Source organism: Xenopus laevis, chromosome 5S, assembly GCF_017654675.1.
Source record: "Xenopus laevis strain J_2021 chromosome 5S, Xenopus_laevis_v10.1, whole genome shotgun sequence".
Taxonomy (NCBI): domain Eukaryota; kingdom Metazoa; phylum Chordata; class Amphibia; order Anura; family Pipidae; genus Xenopus; species Xenopus laevis.
Genome location: NC_054380.1, coordinates 97,838,992 through 97,853,645, shown reverse-complemented (window position 1 = coordinate 97,853,645; position 14,654 = coordinate 97,838,992). Strand labels below are relative to the sequence as shown.

At 37.5% G+C, this 14,654-nt stretch overlaps 1 protein-coding gene across 1 annotated transcript; it reads right to left on the bottom strand.

Annotated features, from left to right (window-relative positions):
- Nucleotides 1-4,526: 4,526 nt before the first annotated feature.
- On the bottom strand, nucleotides 4,527-14,224 carry tnfsf10.S (TNF superfamily member 10 S homeolog). Its single transcript, NM_001170444.1, is given in 5 exon segments — nucleotides 4,527-5,159; nucleotides 7,524-7,631; nucleotides 8,290-8,323; nucleotides 9,824-9,973; nucleotides 14,075-14,224. Coding segments are annotated over 5 exon segments (843 nt in total). The 5' UTR covers nucleotides 14,201-14,224; the 3' UTR covers nucleotides 4,527-4,734.
- Between the last annotated feature and the right edge of the window lie 430 nt (nucleotides 14,225-14,654).

Below are 14,654 nucleotides of genomic sequence, written 5' to 3'. Positions count from 1 at the left end.
GAAATATTTTTAGAGTTTGTGAGATTTTGTCTGGGGCATTAGAGCAGCTTGATTGATAGCCCCCTGTATCAAAGAGCCAGAATGTTCAGCATTATAAAAGGGCTTTTTTTTTCTCCAGCTTCATCTTAAATTTAAAGGATACAATGTGCACTGGCAGCTCTAAGAAATAGAATAAATTGATGGACACAAGGACGAAACAACATTAAAACTTAAATATCAAAACTGCAAAAAATGCGTTATTAATTGCCAAGAGATGGCAATAGGTGAAGACTTGAAATGATTGGATCTGGCTATCCAAACTGAAGGTCAAATTGCATCATTGCTCTTGTTTGACCACTCGTCTCTTTATCTGCTGCGAATAATATGTTTGCCGAGAAAAGGCATCAACAAATATTCTTTCCAAACCCACCAACTTTGAATTTCTCACTTCTAAATCAACATGTTTATGTATACAGTGCTCCTTCTGTAAGCAGAACTGTTTGCAAGATCTGTCCAAATTTCTCCTGACAGACCCATACATGGCCAGAGTGCCTGAGTGTATGACCAATCTACTTGTGCATTTGTTCCATGGACTGTATACTGTATATGTGTTCTCATTTAAAATCTTGAAGTGCAATAGGCCTTTGAAGAGTCTAAAGGGTTTTGTGTGTTATAAATAGATACTCTAATGCCGTTAATTGTCTGTCACAAGCTCTCAGCCTCGACTCACAATAAAGAGCTGCAAAACATTGTCTCTCTGCCATTGGCAGTGCCTAATAAAATACTCAAATGCACTTTACGAGCCTGCAAGTCACAGCTATTCCTGAGAGAGAAGCTTTTCCTTCTCTCATACATTCAGTTGCACCAGAGTCTTTCTAGGGAAGCCAATTACATTTGCTGCTTCTTTAAAAGTGCACTATATGAAATGGGATATTATAATATTCTCATATGGTGATGCCATGTGAACTTTGTATGTGGCCAGTTTTAATGGAATGGACTGGTATTCCAAACCTGTCCATACTTACAGGAATGGACGGCAAATAAATGTAGCTTGCATACATAAAACCTTGATTAGTGCAATTCATAAATAGGAATAAGACCTGCGCACTGCAGTGGATTGACTGATATATGCGACCTCTATCTCAAAATGTACAGCAGGTTGCATGAAAAGGCAAATTGTGCAAATTGAGGGGTTTAAAAAAACGGAATTAATGCAAAAAACAAAATCAACTGATATACAGAGATTCAACTAAGTTTTGTTTTTTATTTCTCATGTACAAAAAAATGAGGAACCAAAGTGGCAATAAATAAACAATTTGCTCACATTTTGTTCACACCGGTGTTTTTTGCATCATTTGCTCTGTTCAACTATATGTTTATTTGAGAAAGTGCCTTACTAGTTTTCAGTTGTGCAGTATACTTGTATAGAGGCCTTGTGTCACTTTAGCGCCATCTAGTGATAAAACAAGCACCTTATTTACTTAGTAGTGTCTGCACCAGAGGGTGAAATAGAATATTTAAAAATGTTTAAATGTCAGAAAGAAGGTTACCCTGGACTCACTGCTGTTTAATCCATAGGATCCTTGGCCACAAAATGTGTTTTCTCTTTTTTTGCATTAGTGGTCCAGTTTTTCAGCCCAGCAGCTATAAAAAGGCCATGTAGATGTGAGATTGTTGATGAGATTTATGAGAGTATTCTTTTTGTCACCGAGTGTGCATAGCTATTGCAATGTTACAATATCAATAAATGTTAGAGTCTGACTTAGGTTCCACATGAACACGTGCCTAAAGGGGTGATCTGTCAATGTTCAAATTAGCATTTTTTTCCAAGATTCTAGCACGAAAAACTTGAAACTTGAAAATTTTGGCAAAGGAAACAGAGTTTTCTGACTAACAATTCAAACCCGTAATTAACAATGGCAAAAAAGTCCTAAACAATGTCATTATTAGGCCATAGAAAGGCAACACTGGCTAGTTTGCAACTAGCTCCGCTGGTATACACACTGAAAGATCTGCAAAGAGTCCACATGGTGGTTAACTACTAAGTTACACACTAAGTTACACCAGTGTGAATGTAGTCTTCAACACACATTACTACAGACCTATTGCAGGATGAGTGGGGCACTATATGTTCTGTTCCCAAAGTAGGGGTGTTCCCAAGTTGGCATGTTACATATATTTCACTAGGAGGAAGACCATTTGTAAGTACAACTGGCTTTTTGGCTTCAAACCTGTCCCCATGTTGGAGACATGGGCTAGTGAAGCAGATTGTCTCTCAGCAGATTGTCTCTCACCAGCAATTCTTTCCAACAGTCTATAATGGAACTTTGTTTCCCTGAATGTCTGGTAGGGCATTGCCATATACCAATATACAGAAACAATATCTTCTGACACTTTGCCTTTATTAAGCCACAGACTAAATTGTGCATTGTACATTTTGGGGGGTAAATCTCCCTTCATCATAAACTTGATGAGCAAAGGGGATGCAGAATAATTATTTCATAAAAACCATCAGAGGATGCACGTGTTACACCAAGATTTCATTTCAAAAGACACATAGAGAAAGCCAATGCCACCTGTTTCAATATGAATCATTTTTATTTACAAATTTGTAGGGTGTAAAAAAAATACACATATATATTAGTTAGTAAGCATTAACAATTATCAAACAAATATGTACAGACAGTTATTAGTACAGTCAATTTAGGAGCATGTAGTATATAGAATATAATTAAGTAGCAATGTTTCTGTAATATATGCATGCCTTTCATTTTATTCCACTTCTTTTGTACAAAATATGATTCATAATAAAAAATATTCATCTGCACAAGTTATAAATAAGTCTACAGTTTTAAAAGCCTTAGCACAGGAGTAAGAAGAATCAAGCCTGAATATTCATGTCTGTTAATGCAGCTTACTAGTTGGGCATGGGTCTATTTCAAGTGAGTCAGCTTTCTGTCCCCCTTTAGGAGGCTATTCAGAGATGTGAAATAATCCCATGCCATGAGATTTAAAATGTCAACATAATTCCTCCCTAACTCAAAGGGGGTTATTTACTAAACTCCGAATGCCAAAAACCCGAAAAATGTGTGTGTTTTTTAGTATTGAATCCAAATTTTTCGTGGAAAAAAAAACCCCACAAATATTTTCAGGATTTATTATCCCCACAAGGATGGAAAAAGTCAGAATCTGAAAATCCGGCATCTCAGACCTGCCAAGGTTGCATATAAGTCAATGGGAGAAGTCCCCAAGATTTTTTATCTGCGCTGGGTTTCGTGCAATAATCCAAAGTTTTCGGGAAAAATACAAAAATATCTGAGTTTTCGGGTGGAAATTCTTAAAAATTCCTAAAATTACTATCTTTCACATTTATTTCGGATTTTTTATTTCGAAAACAAAATTTTCGGGAAAGTGTATTAATAAATAAGCCAGAGTTTTTTTCAGAAAATATGGAATATAAATTGGACTTTGATAAATAACCCCCAAAATAATAAAATGCCAAATGACACAAACTACAGCCAAGTGCTGATTGGCTGAAAAACCAACCAGTGTGGCCAGATTTCGTTTAGCAGACACAGTGGTGATATAGTTTACAGTAGAATATACTCTTTAAACTAAGCCTGTAGACTTTAATACAACTCATGATTTGATTCACAAATACAACTGCTTAATGTAAGCAAAAAAATACAAATTTCAATAGAAATCAACGTGTGCATTGCTTGTTTATGTGGGTTTCCTCGTAGTGGGGTACTTAAAGGTAAAACAGACTCCACAACCATCTAAAAAATCCCTACACCTTATGCAAGTGAATTGAGTATGTGTGTGTGTATGTGGTGTGTGTGTGTGTGCGTGTGTGTGTGTGATACACATGATTTTAAAATTTTTCTAAACCACAATGCAGTGTCACAGTGGGTATACAGATTGGCCACTCTTGACTGAGCTGGCACCTGTATTGCTCTAGATATTATCAAATATCTATATAGTTTCTAGGACTTTGTTTTAATTGTAACGTGACTTTGCTTTCATCTTTTTCGGGCCTATAGTTACTAAAAATCTGTTCAGATTAATAGGACCTGAGTGTAAATGTGCTTTTATTTAAAAAAAAAAGTACATTTTCAAAAACAGGGGTTTTTAGTTACAAGTTTATGATCATAAAATTGGCAAGCCACCATACCACGTCAAGGTAAACCCCCTTATGGTGGTATTAACTATTTACCTCCGGTCATATTTTTCTTAGGCTGGCACCAACCTGCTCAGTTTGTTGGAAATTTTTGATCAGATCAGTTGCATTATATTTTACTTAGCCTTGGGGTGCTCCCTTTGTATTCATAAATAGAAGCAGTTTGCCTTTATTGCTCGTTCTTCATGGCCAATATGTGTTTTATTGGTTTAAAGAGTTTAGGGATAAAAAAAAGATCATAACAGACCTTACCCCCCAAAGATGAAGATGGTGGAAGCTCGATCTGCAGTGTGTTGTTCCATATGCCTGACTTTAGATGCAAGTGGGATGTAATAACCTATTACTGTCTTGGTCTTTTGGTTTTTTACTTGCTTTCATTAGTCCATGGTGCAATAAGTATGTTTATTAGTGCTTCATGTTCAGAGAACACTGCTGTCCAATATTTTCAAAAAAACCCATTGAATTATCTGGAAATGGTGATGTTATACAGAACACTTGGGTAGTGTGGGCACCATAAAATCCTTCAGAGGCCACTTTTGCCCCACAGTCCTACAACTGGACAGCACTGATTTGATTTAGACCACCAAAAAAGCTCCCACGAATGTTGCGTTTTCATCCATATCAATCAGACTAATATCACTGACTGTGACAAAAATACGATCATTTTCGTTGAGTTTGAAAACCCCTCCTTGATAGATGGAATGCAGCCCATAATCTGCCTCTTTAGACCAACACATTGTTTTAACATTTTTCATTAAAAGAAGTGGTTCTGGGTAGCTTGTTACCTTGTAAATCTGCTGAACTAATTGTTTCCCTTTTCTTTCTTCTGTTCCCCTATTGAAGCGTTGCCGAAAGTATGTCTGAGAATAAATGTAGTAAAAGCCACTTTTTCTAATAATTAGCTCACCGTTTTCAACTTCTACGTTGCTTAGAAAAGAAGGAGATCTGTGGGATTTCCATCCTTGTATTTTCTGCCCATTATACTTCTTCAGGAAGGCATCTTTTAAAAGGAAGTGGACAAAGAACAAAAGAACATTTGAATAACTGTGAAACTGACAAAGCAGGTAAAAGGTTAATAAGGAAGCAGGAAATTAGCACACGGAAAATATCAAAGAGTTAAGTGTAGAACTAGCTGTAAATGTCAGGAGAAATAAACAGTATGCAAAATATGTATTCCAGTAAATTCAGTAGGAAATAGCAGTATAATAACTTATTACTTCTGATAATAGCTCATCTGTCATTTAGGCTGAACGAAAAGACACTCATTCATCTAGTCTAGATAATTAAAAAAATAAATGGAAAACGTGTGCAGGGTGCATTTTTTAAAGACTTGCTTAAACATATTTTTTGCACAGTTGTAACAACTTTTCCAGTAGGGAAGTCATACTACATCCACTGGTGATTGGGTTACTGAATACATTCAAAGATTTGGCAAAACTATATTATATATATGCAAAGGAGAAATTGCTTGTATTGTGCATATTTTAATTACTTGTATTACATCCCATTACAATTCTTTTATGAAAATCATTGGGCTCTTTTGATCCAGAAGAAAAGTAAAGCACTTCTTGAAAATCCCTCAAAGGTTAAAAATGTTTATCCCTGGCTCTTAGTCATCAACTTATAATTCTGCTATTTCAACATAATACCTGTTAAACAAATGACTGCACTCAAAGGGGCCAATTCATCAAGCTCGAGTGAAGGGTTCGAAGTAAAAAAACTTCAAATTTCGAAGTGTTTTTTGGGCTACTTCGACCATCGAATGGGCTACTTCGACCTTCGACTATGACTTCGACTTCGAATCGAAGGATTCGAACTAAAAATCGTTCGACTATTCGACCATTCGATAGTCGAAGTACTGCCTCTTTAAAAAAAACTTCGACCCCCTACTTCGGCAGATAAAAGCTACCGAAGTCAATGTTAGCCTATGGGGAAGGTCCCCATAGGCTTGCCTAAGTTTTTTTGATCGAAGGATATTCCTTCGATCGTTGGATTTAAATCCTTCGAATCGTTCGATTCGAAGGATTTAATCGTTCGATCGAAGGAATAATCCTTCGATCGTTCGATCGTAGCATTTGCGCTAAATCCTTCGACTTCGATATTCGAAGTCGAAGGATTTTAGTTCCTAGTCGAATATCGAGGGTTAATTAACCCTCGATATTCGTCCCTTGATGAATCGGCCCCTTAATATCAATTATATATTCCAAAACAATTTAAAGCTTTGCCATGAGAGGCCCAACGGAGAAACCTTTTTGATCCTAAAGTGTTTCCATTCTAGGATGACAGTAGTGTGAATTATACAAATACAAACATTTTGTCTCAGTAAGTGAACCGTATTGATAAAAACCTTTATGTTCTGCCAAGCATTTAGGGAAATTAGCAAAATGTTTTTTCTCTACCCAGCATTCATCAGAGTCTAGCATCAGTGGCACTGGCAGAGAACCATTACCACCCTACAGATTTAATATAGAAATTAAATTGAGACATGCCCCTGGCAGAAAGAGTGCAGGTTTGGGATTCTCATAGGGAGTTTTAACGTAACTTAACTTTAACTTAACTTTAACTTAACATGTGTTGGCACTATAACATGCATGAGATGTTGGAATAATATGCTGTGCTGTGTGTTTATACCCAAATGTACTCCTTTATTATGCCAGAAATACACATCAGTTATAATAAGAAGATGGTCTTGGAACATAATTCAAGACATATAGGGGATTATTTACTAAACCTCAAATTTATCTGGTTGGACTTTTTGGGGCAAAAATTTGAATTTTTTGTGGAGTTTGGTCATGTTTTTGTTTTTTTTAATAAAATATGAGTTAAGTAAATACCGTATATACTCGAGTATAAGCCGAGTTTTTCAGCCCCCAAAATATGCTGAAAAACTCTACCTCGGCTTATACTCGGGTCAAGCGCAAAAACGGTCGCCGGCGCCTAAGAATATTCGCCGGCGCCTTAGAATAGTAGCCGGCGCCTAAGAATATTCGCCGGCGCCTTAGAAAAGTAGCTGGCGCCTAAGAATATTCGCGGGCACCTTAGAATATTCGCCGGCGCCTAAGAATATTCGCCGGCGCCTAAGAATAGTCATCCAAAAACGAGATTGAAACTTACCAGAAGCTGCTGCATTTCTCACCCTCGGCTTATACTCGAGTCAATAAGCTTTCCCAGTTTTTGGAGGTAAAATGAGGTACCTCGGCTTATACTCGGGACGGCTTATACTCGAGTATATACGGTAACCCCATAGTCTACAAGTTTCATTTTAACATAGACTTTTAAATTGGCAAAGTATTTAAATAACTGTGGTTTTAATTGTGTGTATCCTCCCCATACTCATTCCATAAGATTCCTTAGGATGACTTACTTTCCGGGGGGAAAACTTTCCTGCTGTCTCCAGTTACATGTGCAGCGATGACTCCAGCAGGATCTTCTTCTTTTTGATAAACAGCCAATGGAGTTTCTTTAACTTTACCTGTGAGAATGACAGGACATTACAAAACATTCATGAACAAGTATTTCAGAAAGTGAGATGAAAAGATGGGGTATTAAAGACAATGAGCTTCAGGAGGATTACCCCACAGCTATAAAAAGAAGAAATCAGTGGTGTGGTTCAGTCAAATTCCTGTGCTCTGTATATTTTCTAGGTCAAAATGATATATAGATATATATATATATATATATATATATATATATAAAGATTTCAGTTCTGGAAAGACAATAGTTTTTGTGATTTTGTTATACATTAAGGTAGAAGGTGGTACATAGTGAAATTAGAGCTTTTGCAGTTCATCAGGGCTGATATTTCAAAAACGAAATCCACAAACACAAAGCCCTTTCACCTACTTGGACTTATATCTAAACCAGGTGATAAGTACAAGGCTCCATGTGTGTATTGCTGATTGAGTTTTCATCCATTTGCATGTAATTAACTAACTGGCGCAAATCTGTGCATCTCTGGAACGTGATTGCAGTGGTGTCTGAATTTTGCAAAGCCATGATAGATTTTGGCAAATTGTGTAGATCTTGCACTTTGTGCTCTTTTTCAGAGACTGCCCCCTAACAGACCCCTGAATGACACAAGCAAATTCAATATGGTGTATAGAAAATAAAATGGAAATAAAAAAAAGTACCTGTATTGTCTGATTTGTAATTTTTCAAAACGATCTAGAAAAAAACATCAGGAATAATCAATGAATGGATGACACTGCATGGTTTATTAAAATGGATTATAGGCATTTACACTAAAACAAAGATTAAACATTAAGGAATATTGTATCGAGGAATTCTGTGTGGACAGTAAGGGGCCGATTCACTAACTTCGAGTGAATGATTCGAAGGTAAAAAACTTCAAATTTCGAAGTTTTTTTTGGGCCACTTCGACCATCGAATGGGCTACTTCGACCTTCGACTACGACTACGAATCGAAGGATTCGTAGTAAAAATCGTTCGACTATTCGACCATTCGATAGTCGAAGTACTGTCTCTTTAAAAAAAACTTTGACCCCCTAGTTCGCCATCTAAAAGCTACCGAAGTCAATGTTAGCCTATGGGGAAGGTCCCCATAGGCTTGGCTAACTTTTTTTGATCGAAGGATATTCCTTCGATCGTTGGATTTAAATCCTTTCGAATCGAACGATTCGAAGGATTCAATCGTTCGATCGAAGGAATTATCCTTCGATCGTTCAATCGAACTATCTGCGCTAAATCCTTCGACTTCGATATTCGAAGTCGAAGGATTTTAATTCCTAGTCGAATATCGAGGGTTAATTAACCCTCGATATTCGACCCTTAGTGAATCGGCCCCTAGGTATAGGCTTATATGCTCAAGCTAATGTGAGGCTGGAGCTCAAAGCAAGCACAGGAACATTAACACTTCACTGCCCCATCCAACAAACTTGTTTCACATTTGTGTGATAATGTGAGAAATGTGAGCTGTGCATTACAGCTTTTTGTGTTCATATAATGCATACCTGAGTTTCTACAAGCAGTGTGTATGCGGATATAGCAAACTGAAGTACTCTAAATAGCACAGATCTCTATGCTCTTCTTGTTGTGCTCAATCTGGTAGTTTGTGAAAGGGAAGCAATATCTTATTTATAGTCTAGTTTATATTTACCATATGTTTTCTCCTTAACAGGTGCAACTGTATGATATCTTTGCTACCATTGCATCAAATGTGGCAGGATGAAAAGAAAACGTAATACACATGCCCCTGTAATTTGTAAAGGTAATTCACAAGTGGAAATTTCAAGTGTTAATGCTCCCTGGTTGTATCTCTATGGGGTAGGGAGAAATGCTTAGGATGGGAATCACCTGTAAGCACCAGTAGAATTTATTACTTAAAATTGTGGAACCCAGTGTTTTGAATTGATCAGGAAATTTTCCACTGCAAGCAAATTGTTGATGAGTTTGAACATTTTGGCCACATGCCACAGAACAGCAAAACATTTGGGTCATAAATACTCAGAATTGCATAGGCCTGTTTTGCCACTATTCAGGTTCCACAACATTCCTGGTATTGCATGGTGCTGCCACAGCACTTGGAGTACAGGAGGAAATTCAGAATTCAGATACAACTGGAACATTGTTTCCAGAAATATATTTGTTGGACATGAAAACTGTCTCCAGTGTGCACATACAGAGATATTAATTAGAATACATTACCTTTCTGATTAAAATGTACAAGTGGGACTTTATTTCCCAGCAAGGATCATTCCTTTCATATCCATCCTCAGAAGTAGAGGGTCGGAATAAATCTCCAACATCTTCTCCAGTTAAACAAGCAATGTTGCTCCTGGTGTAGGTTTCGCGGAGCTAGATGGGAAGTCAATGTAAGGAAGCCTTTATTTACCATGATTTGCATGGGGTGAGGTGCAATTGTCAGTCAAATACAGAGCTTAGTAAAAAGCAACTCATATTTTGTGTAATCATGGGAGAGAAAAATCTACATCATGGTTGAAGGTCATGCTGCTTGCTCATGTAATTTCCTATACTTTCCATTCCACTGCTTTTTAGTGGTGATAATATAAATTTCTTCTTGTGGCATTTGATCTCCTATAAGCACTGGCTGGTAGCAGTTCTAATTAATAAATCCTCAGGGCAGTTGCTCACTGCCTCCTGCTGATGTGGTGCCTCATTTGTTACCTCTGTTGTTGTTCCCTCATTGACATCATGTCATGTTTAATGACGGAATCGAATGTCCATTACTGATAATAAAAGTCATTCCTGGTAGTGTCCTTTTAAAAAATGTCTATATATGTATTGTTATCATGTACCATTATAGGCTTCATTTCATAACAGGAGCGGTCACTATTCTAATGACTGATAAGTGTGCTGACAAATAACACACTAAAGAAGACAGGAGCAGGAAGGCACAACACATTATTCTATCAATCATAGCAGCAGAGGTTGATAAAAATTCATGTCTGTCAGGATACACCTTTCACTCCCATGGTTCCTGTTCAGCTTCAAGTTCGTTAAGATCAAAGCAAAAATAAAGCAAAATAAGGAACAATTCATCAGATCAGTCTTCAGTTTGAAGTAAATACTAAAAACCTTCTGAACTCTAAAATGAACAATGGATCAGTATCTGGCATTCAACACAGTAAAACACATTAGTACGCTACCAGTAACCATGCATTTTGTATTTCAATCCTTTCTAAGAGGTATTTATTCTGTCAGCCAGTACAGCCTTTTCTCATACCTTTTTGATATCTGAATGTGGAAAATGCTCCCATACTTACTGCATTTTTCCTATCTTGGCATATAAGCACTGTCCAGGAATAGCATCTCCCTCTTAAAGGGATTCTGTCATGGCAAAACACGTCCTTTAATAGTGCTTTAATATCCGTTATATGTAATTTTGAAATTCTTTCAAGGGGCTAGACATATATTCCACATTCAATGAGGCTCATTTATTAATTTAGAGATAGAGCAATGGTCCTTTTTTTTCACTTGTGAACCACATTCAATTGTGAGTTGAGAAGCAACACAAGCCTGAAGAAAGTTCCTGGTGTGCAGTTCAATATTTTGTAGCCCCTATGTGGACTGGAAATCTAAAAGAGGCTCTGTTGAGCAGTATATATGATTTTATGCAAACGAAGCTTGCCTCCAAACCAGGAAGTCATATGTGTTTAGGTTCAGACGCCTTGGGGCAGATTTATCAAGGGTCAAAGTTAAATTTAGAATTAAAAAAATTCGAATTTCAAGCTATTTTTTATGTACTTTGACATAAAAAATTCGAAAATTTGAATATCGAAATGACTTCAACCATTTGCCATCTAAAACCTGCCGAATTGGTGTTTTAGCCTATGGGGAACTTTCTAGATCCTATTTGGAGTCAATCGGTGGTGAAAAATAGTTTTTTTTAGAAAAAAACTTTGAATCAAATTCGATCGAATATGATGTTAGTTCGATACATACAATTTGAATTCGAACGAAAACAGCCTGTTTTTATGATAAATCTGCCCACTTTGTCGGCTCAGAGTGAACACACGGGGCTGATTTCAGCAATGTATAGGTTTGCATTTCGAGCTGAAATCCACTGAGCGTGTTCGTGCCAGAGCTGACACAATACTTCTGGATGCAAACACAGAAGAGTATTCAGCTAGCTATCGCGGGCAGATTTCAGCCCCATCTGACCCTAGCCTTAAACGTATGAAGCTAATATGTTCTCTTCTATCTAGTTATATTATTAGAAGCTGAAAGTACAAATCACGATAATTGTGTTTTTGACCACTAGTTATTAAGCCCTAGGGAGCCTCTCCCACTTCAGTGTTCTGCATTCTTTTGTTTTAGAAAGGAAATTAAACAGGATACAGGAGTTTAACATTCAGTTAAATCTGGACTTGTTGTTGTCAAGCTTTAGCTGAGACACATTTTGTTTCAGTTTCATGTTCAAAGAATCCACTTTCTGCATGCCTTATATCTACCTCAGGCAAACAAATGAGTGATAAAAACTACTTGAGATCACTTGCAGATTTAGGATAAAGTTCTGCGACTTCAAACTTCTAGACAAACAAAACCAAAAAATTTTTCTGGTTATGTAATCTGGGGATTTCTCTCAAATTACAAATATTTGGATTAATTTTGGATGTTTATTAGAATCCCACAGCAATGGATGGGATCCGAATCCGAATCGTAATTTGCATATGCAAATAAGGGGTGGGGAGGGAAATCATGTGACTTTTCATCACAAAACAAGGAAGTAAAAAAATGTTTTCCATTTTTTCCTTTCCCAACCCTAATTTGCATTCAGATTAGTTTCGGTATTCTGCAGAATCTTTCACGAAGGATTCAGGGATTCACCCAAATCCTAAATAGTGGATTCCCTACTATATTCTCACTGCATTATACTGACCAAAGCCAATTGCTGATTGGTTGCTTTGTGTTACCGCAGTAGCAAACGGTACTGTATTATATAGGAGAAGGAAAGGTTAAAACTAAGTAAGCCTCATCAGAAAGGTCCATCTAAATATACCAGTAAACCCTCAAAGTAGTGCTGCTCTGAGTCCGCTGTCAAAAAAAACCACTGCATTTCTTTCCTTCTATTGTGTACACATGGGCTTCTGTATCAGACTTCCTGCCTTCAGCTTAAACCTCATTGCCCTGGGCAAGAGCATGCTCAGTTTGCTCCTCTCCTCCCTCCTCCCTTCTCTACTGTAATCTGAGCCCAGAGCAGGGAGAGACTCAGGCAGGAAGTGATGCCACACCATGTTAATACTGCAGCTGCTATCCTAAACAAATAGAGAGTTTCTAGAGCTTTTTACTCAGGTATGGTAAAACATTCTACAGAATAAATATAGCATTCTAGCTTGCACTATTGCAGCTAATCTATTGGCAATAAAATGCCTCCGTAGCTTTCCTTCTCCTTTAATATATGAAGCTGGCAGAAAGTCCCATAAGGTAGGTGTTTCTCAAGGCATGATAAAAGTTGCTGCATATCCAATAATACTATTTGTCAGAATAATCATTCCTGTACACTTTATATTCATTATAATATGGCCTTGGGAAATTGACATGTATAAAAAACGATTACTTCATACAATCCTGCACCAAGAGACAGCATTATGTGAGCAAAGAACATGTCTGCACAGGGTGCTAAGCCTCTGTAATCAAACAAAATTCACCCATAAAGAGAAATATGAGACCAGTTAACTTTCAGAACGTGTCTTCTGCCAGTGCCAGGTTTCCCTGGGGCGGTACAGACAGAAACACACTGAACAAACAAAGGATATATGCATCATAACAAAAAAGTAACATGCATTCCTGCCACTCAAACAAATAGGCATTGTTCACCTCTGATTTCCCTGCTCAAAGCTCACTGTACCCCACGACTGTAAAGGGAAAAAGTCATAAAGAGGAGTATAAAAGTCCTATTTGAGGCAGATGTGTTTATTGAGAAGTTATAGGAAATGCTCCTAGATTAAAGAAAGGAATACTATTTAAAGGTAAATGGTAGGAGTGGTACGCAGGCAGTTTTTCATTCTCTCTCTCTCCCTCTTTCACCTTTCACTCTCTCCCTTTGTCTCACTGTCTTTCTCTTCTCCCCCTCTTTCTCTCTAACTTTGTCTCCCTCTCCCTTACACAGTCTTTCACCTTCCTTGCACATTATATTAGGTCTCTGAAGCAGAGTGTTATGCAGACACAAGTGAAAGTCACAAAGGTAAAAAGGTTGCAAGATGCTTGTTGCATACTGCCGTAATATATATAACGTGAGCTAATCAGCCATATAGAACTAATGCAATATAGTATAATAAACACCTGTCTCTCCAACAACCATGACATTTTTTTCCAGGTGAGTCCTGTATAAACAATTTTCTGGTGACAAACACAACACTGCAAATCCTACAAGATCAAATAGTGCCTGCAGGATAGTTCAGTGTATTGCCGAATGGAATAAAAAAGGCAGCATACCTGTTTAAGTTCATTAGTGAAGTATATATATGTGACAGCAACAAAGACAGACTGGAGTAATACTGCAAAAAGCAGTACAAGTCCACAGAGGGAAAAGGGATGGGATGCAGCAGTGGTGGTGATCATCTTGGCAGCAGGCAGGGAACCAGTGGTAAGTTGAGTGAATGGCGAGGTTTGTTTTATATGGAGGAGGAGCTCTGTTGCTTTTCAAGGAAGTGTTCTGCATGTTATTATTCCTCCCAAATCCATGAAAGAAGCAATTCAGCATGCTTGAACTTGACTCAGGTTTCAGGAAATAACTTCCCCAGGTTTCAGAGAAAACAAAACTTGTGTCTACTGATGAGAACTTGCCAGTAAACTAACAAGTGTCTCTTATTAACTTCTGCAGTGGATACGGCTTGCCAATGGATATGTAGCAGCTCTCTTCTTACAGTGGAGGTTACACTAAAAGTTGACTATGTTGCAGCCTGTAGAGGTTTAATCAACTTTGCAAAGGCCCATGAGGACTTAGGTGATATTATAAAGTGTCTAGCAGTGATAAGTCTAAAACAACTGGATTTCAGCTAATAAACCCCTGAGA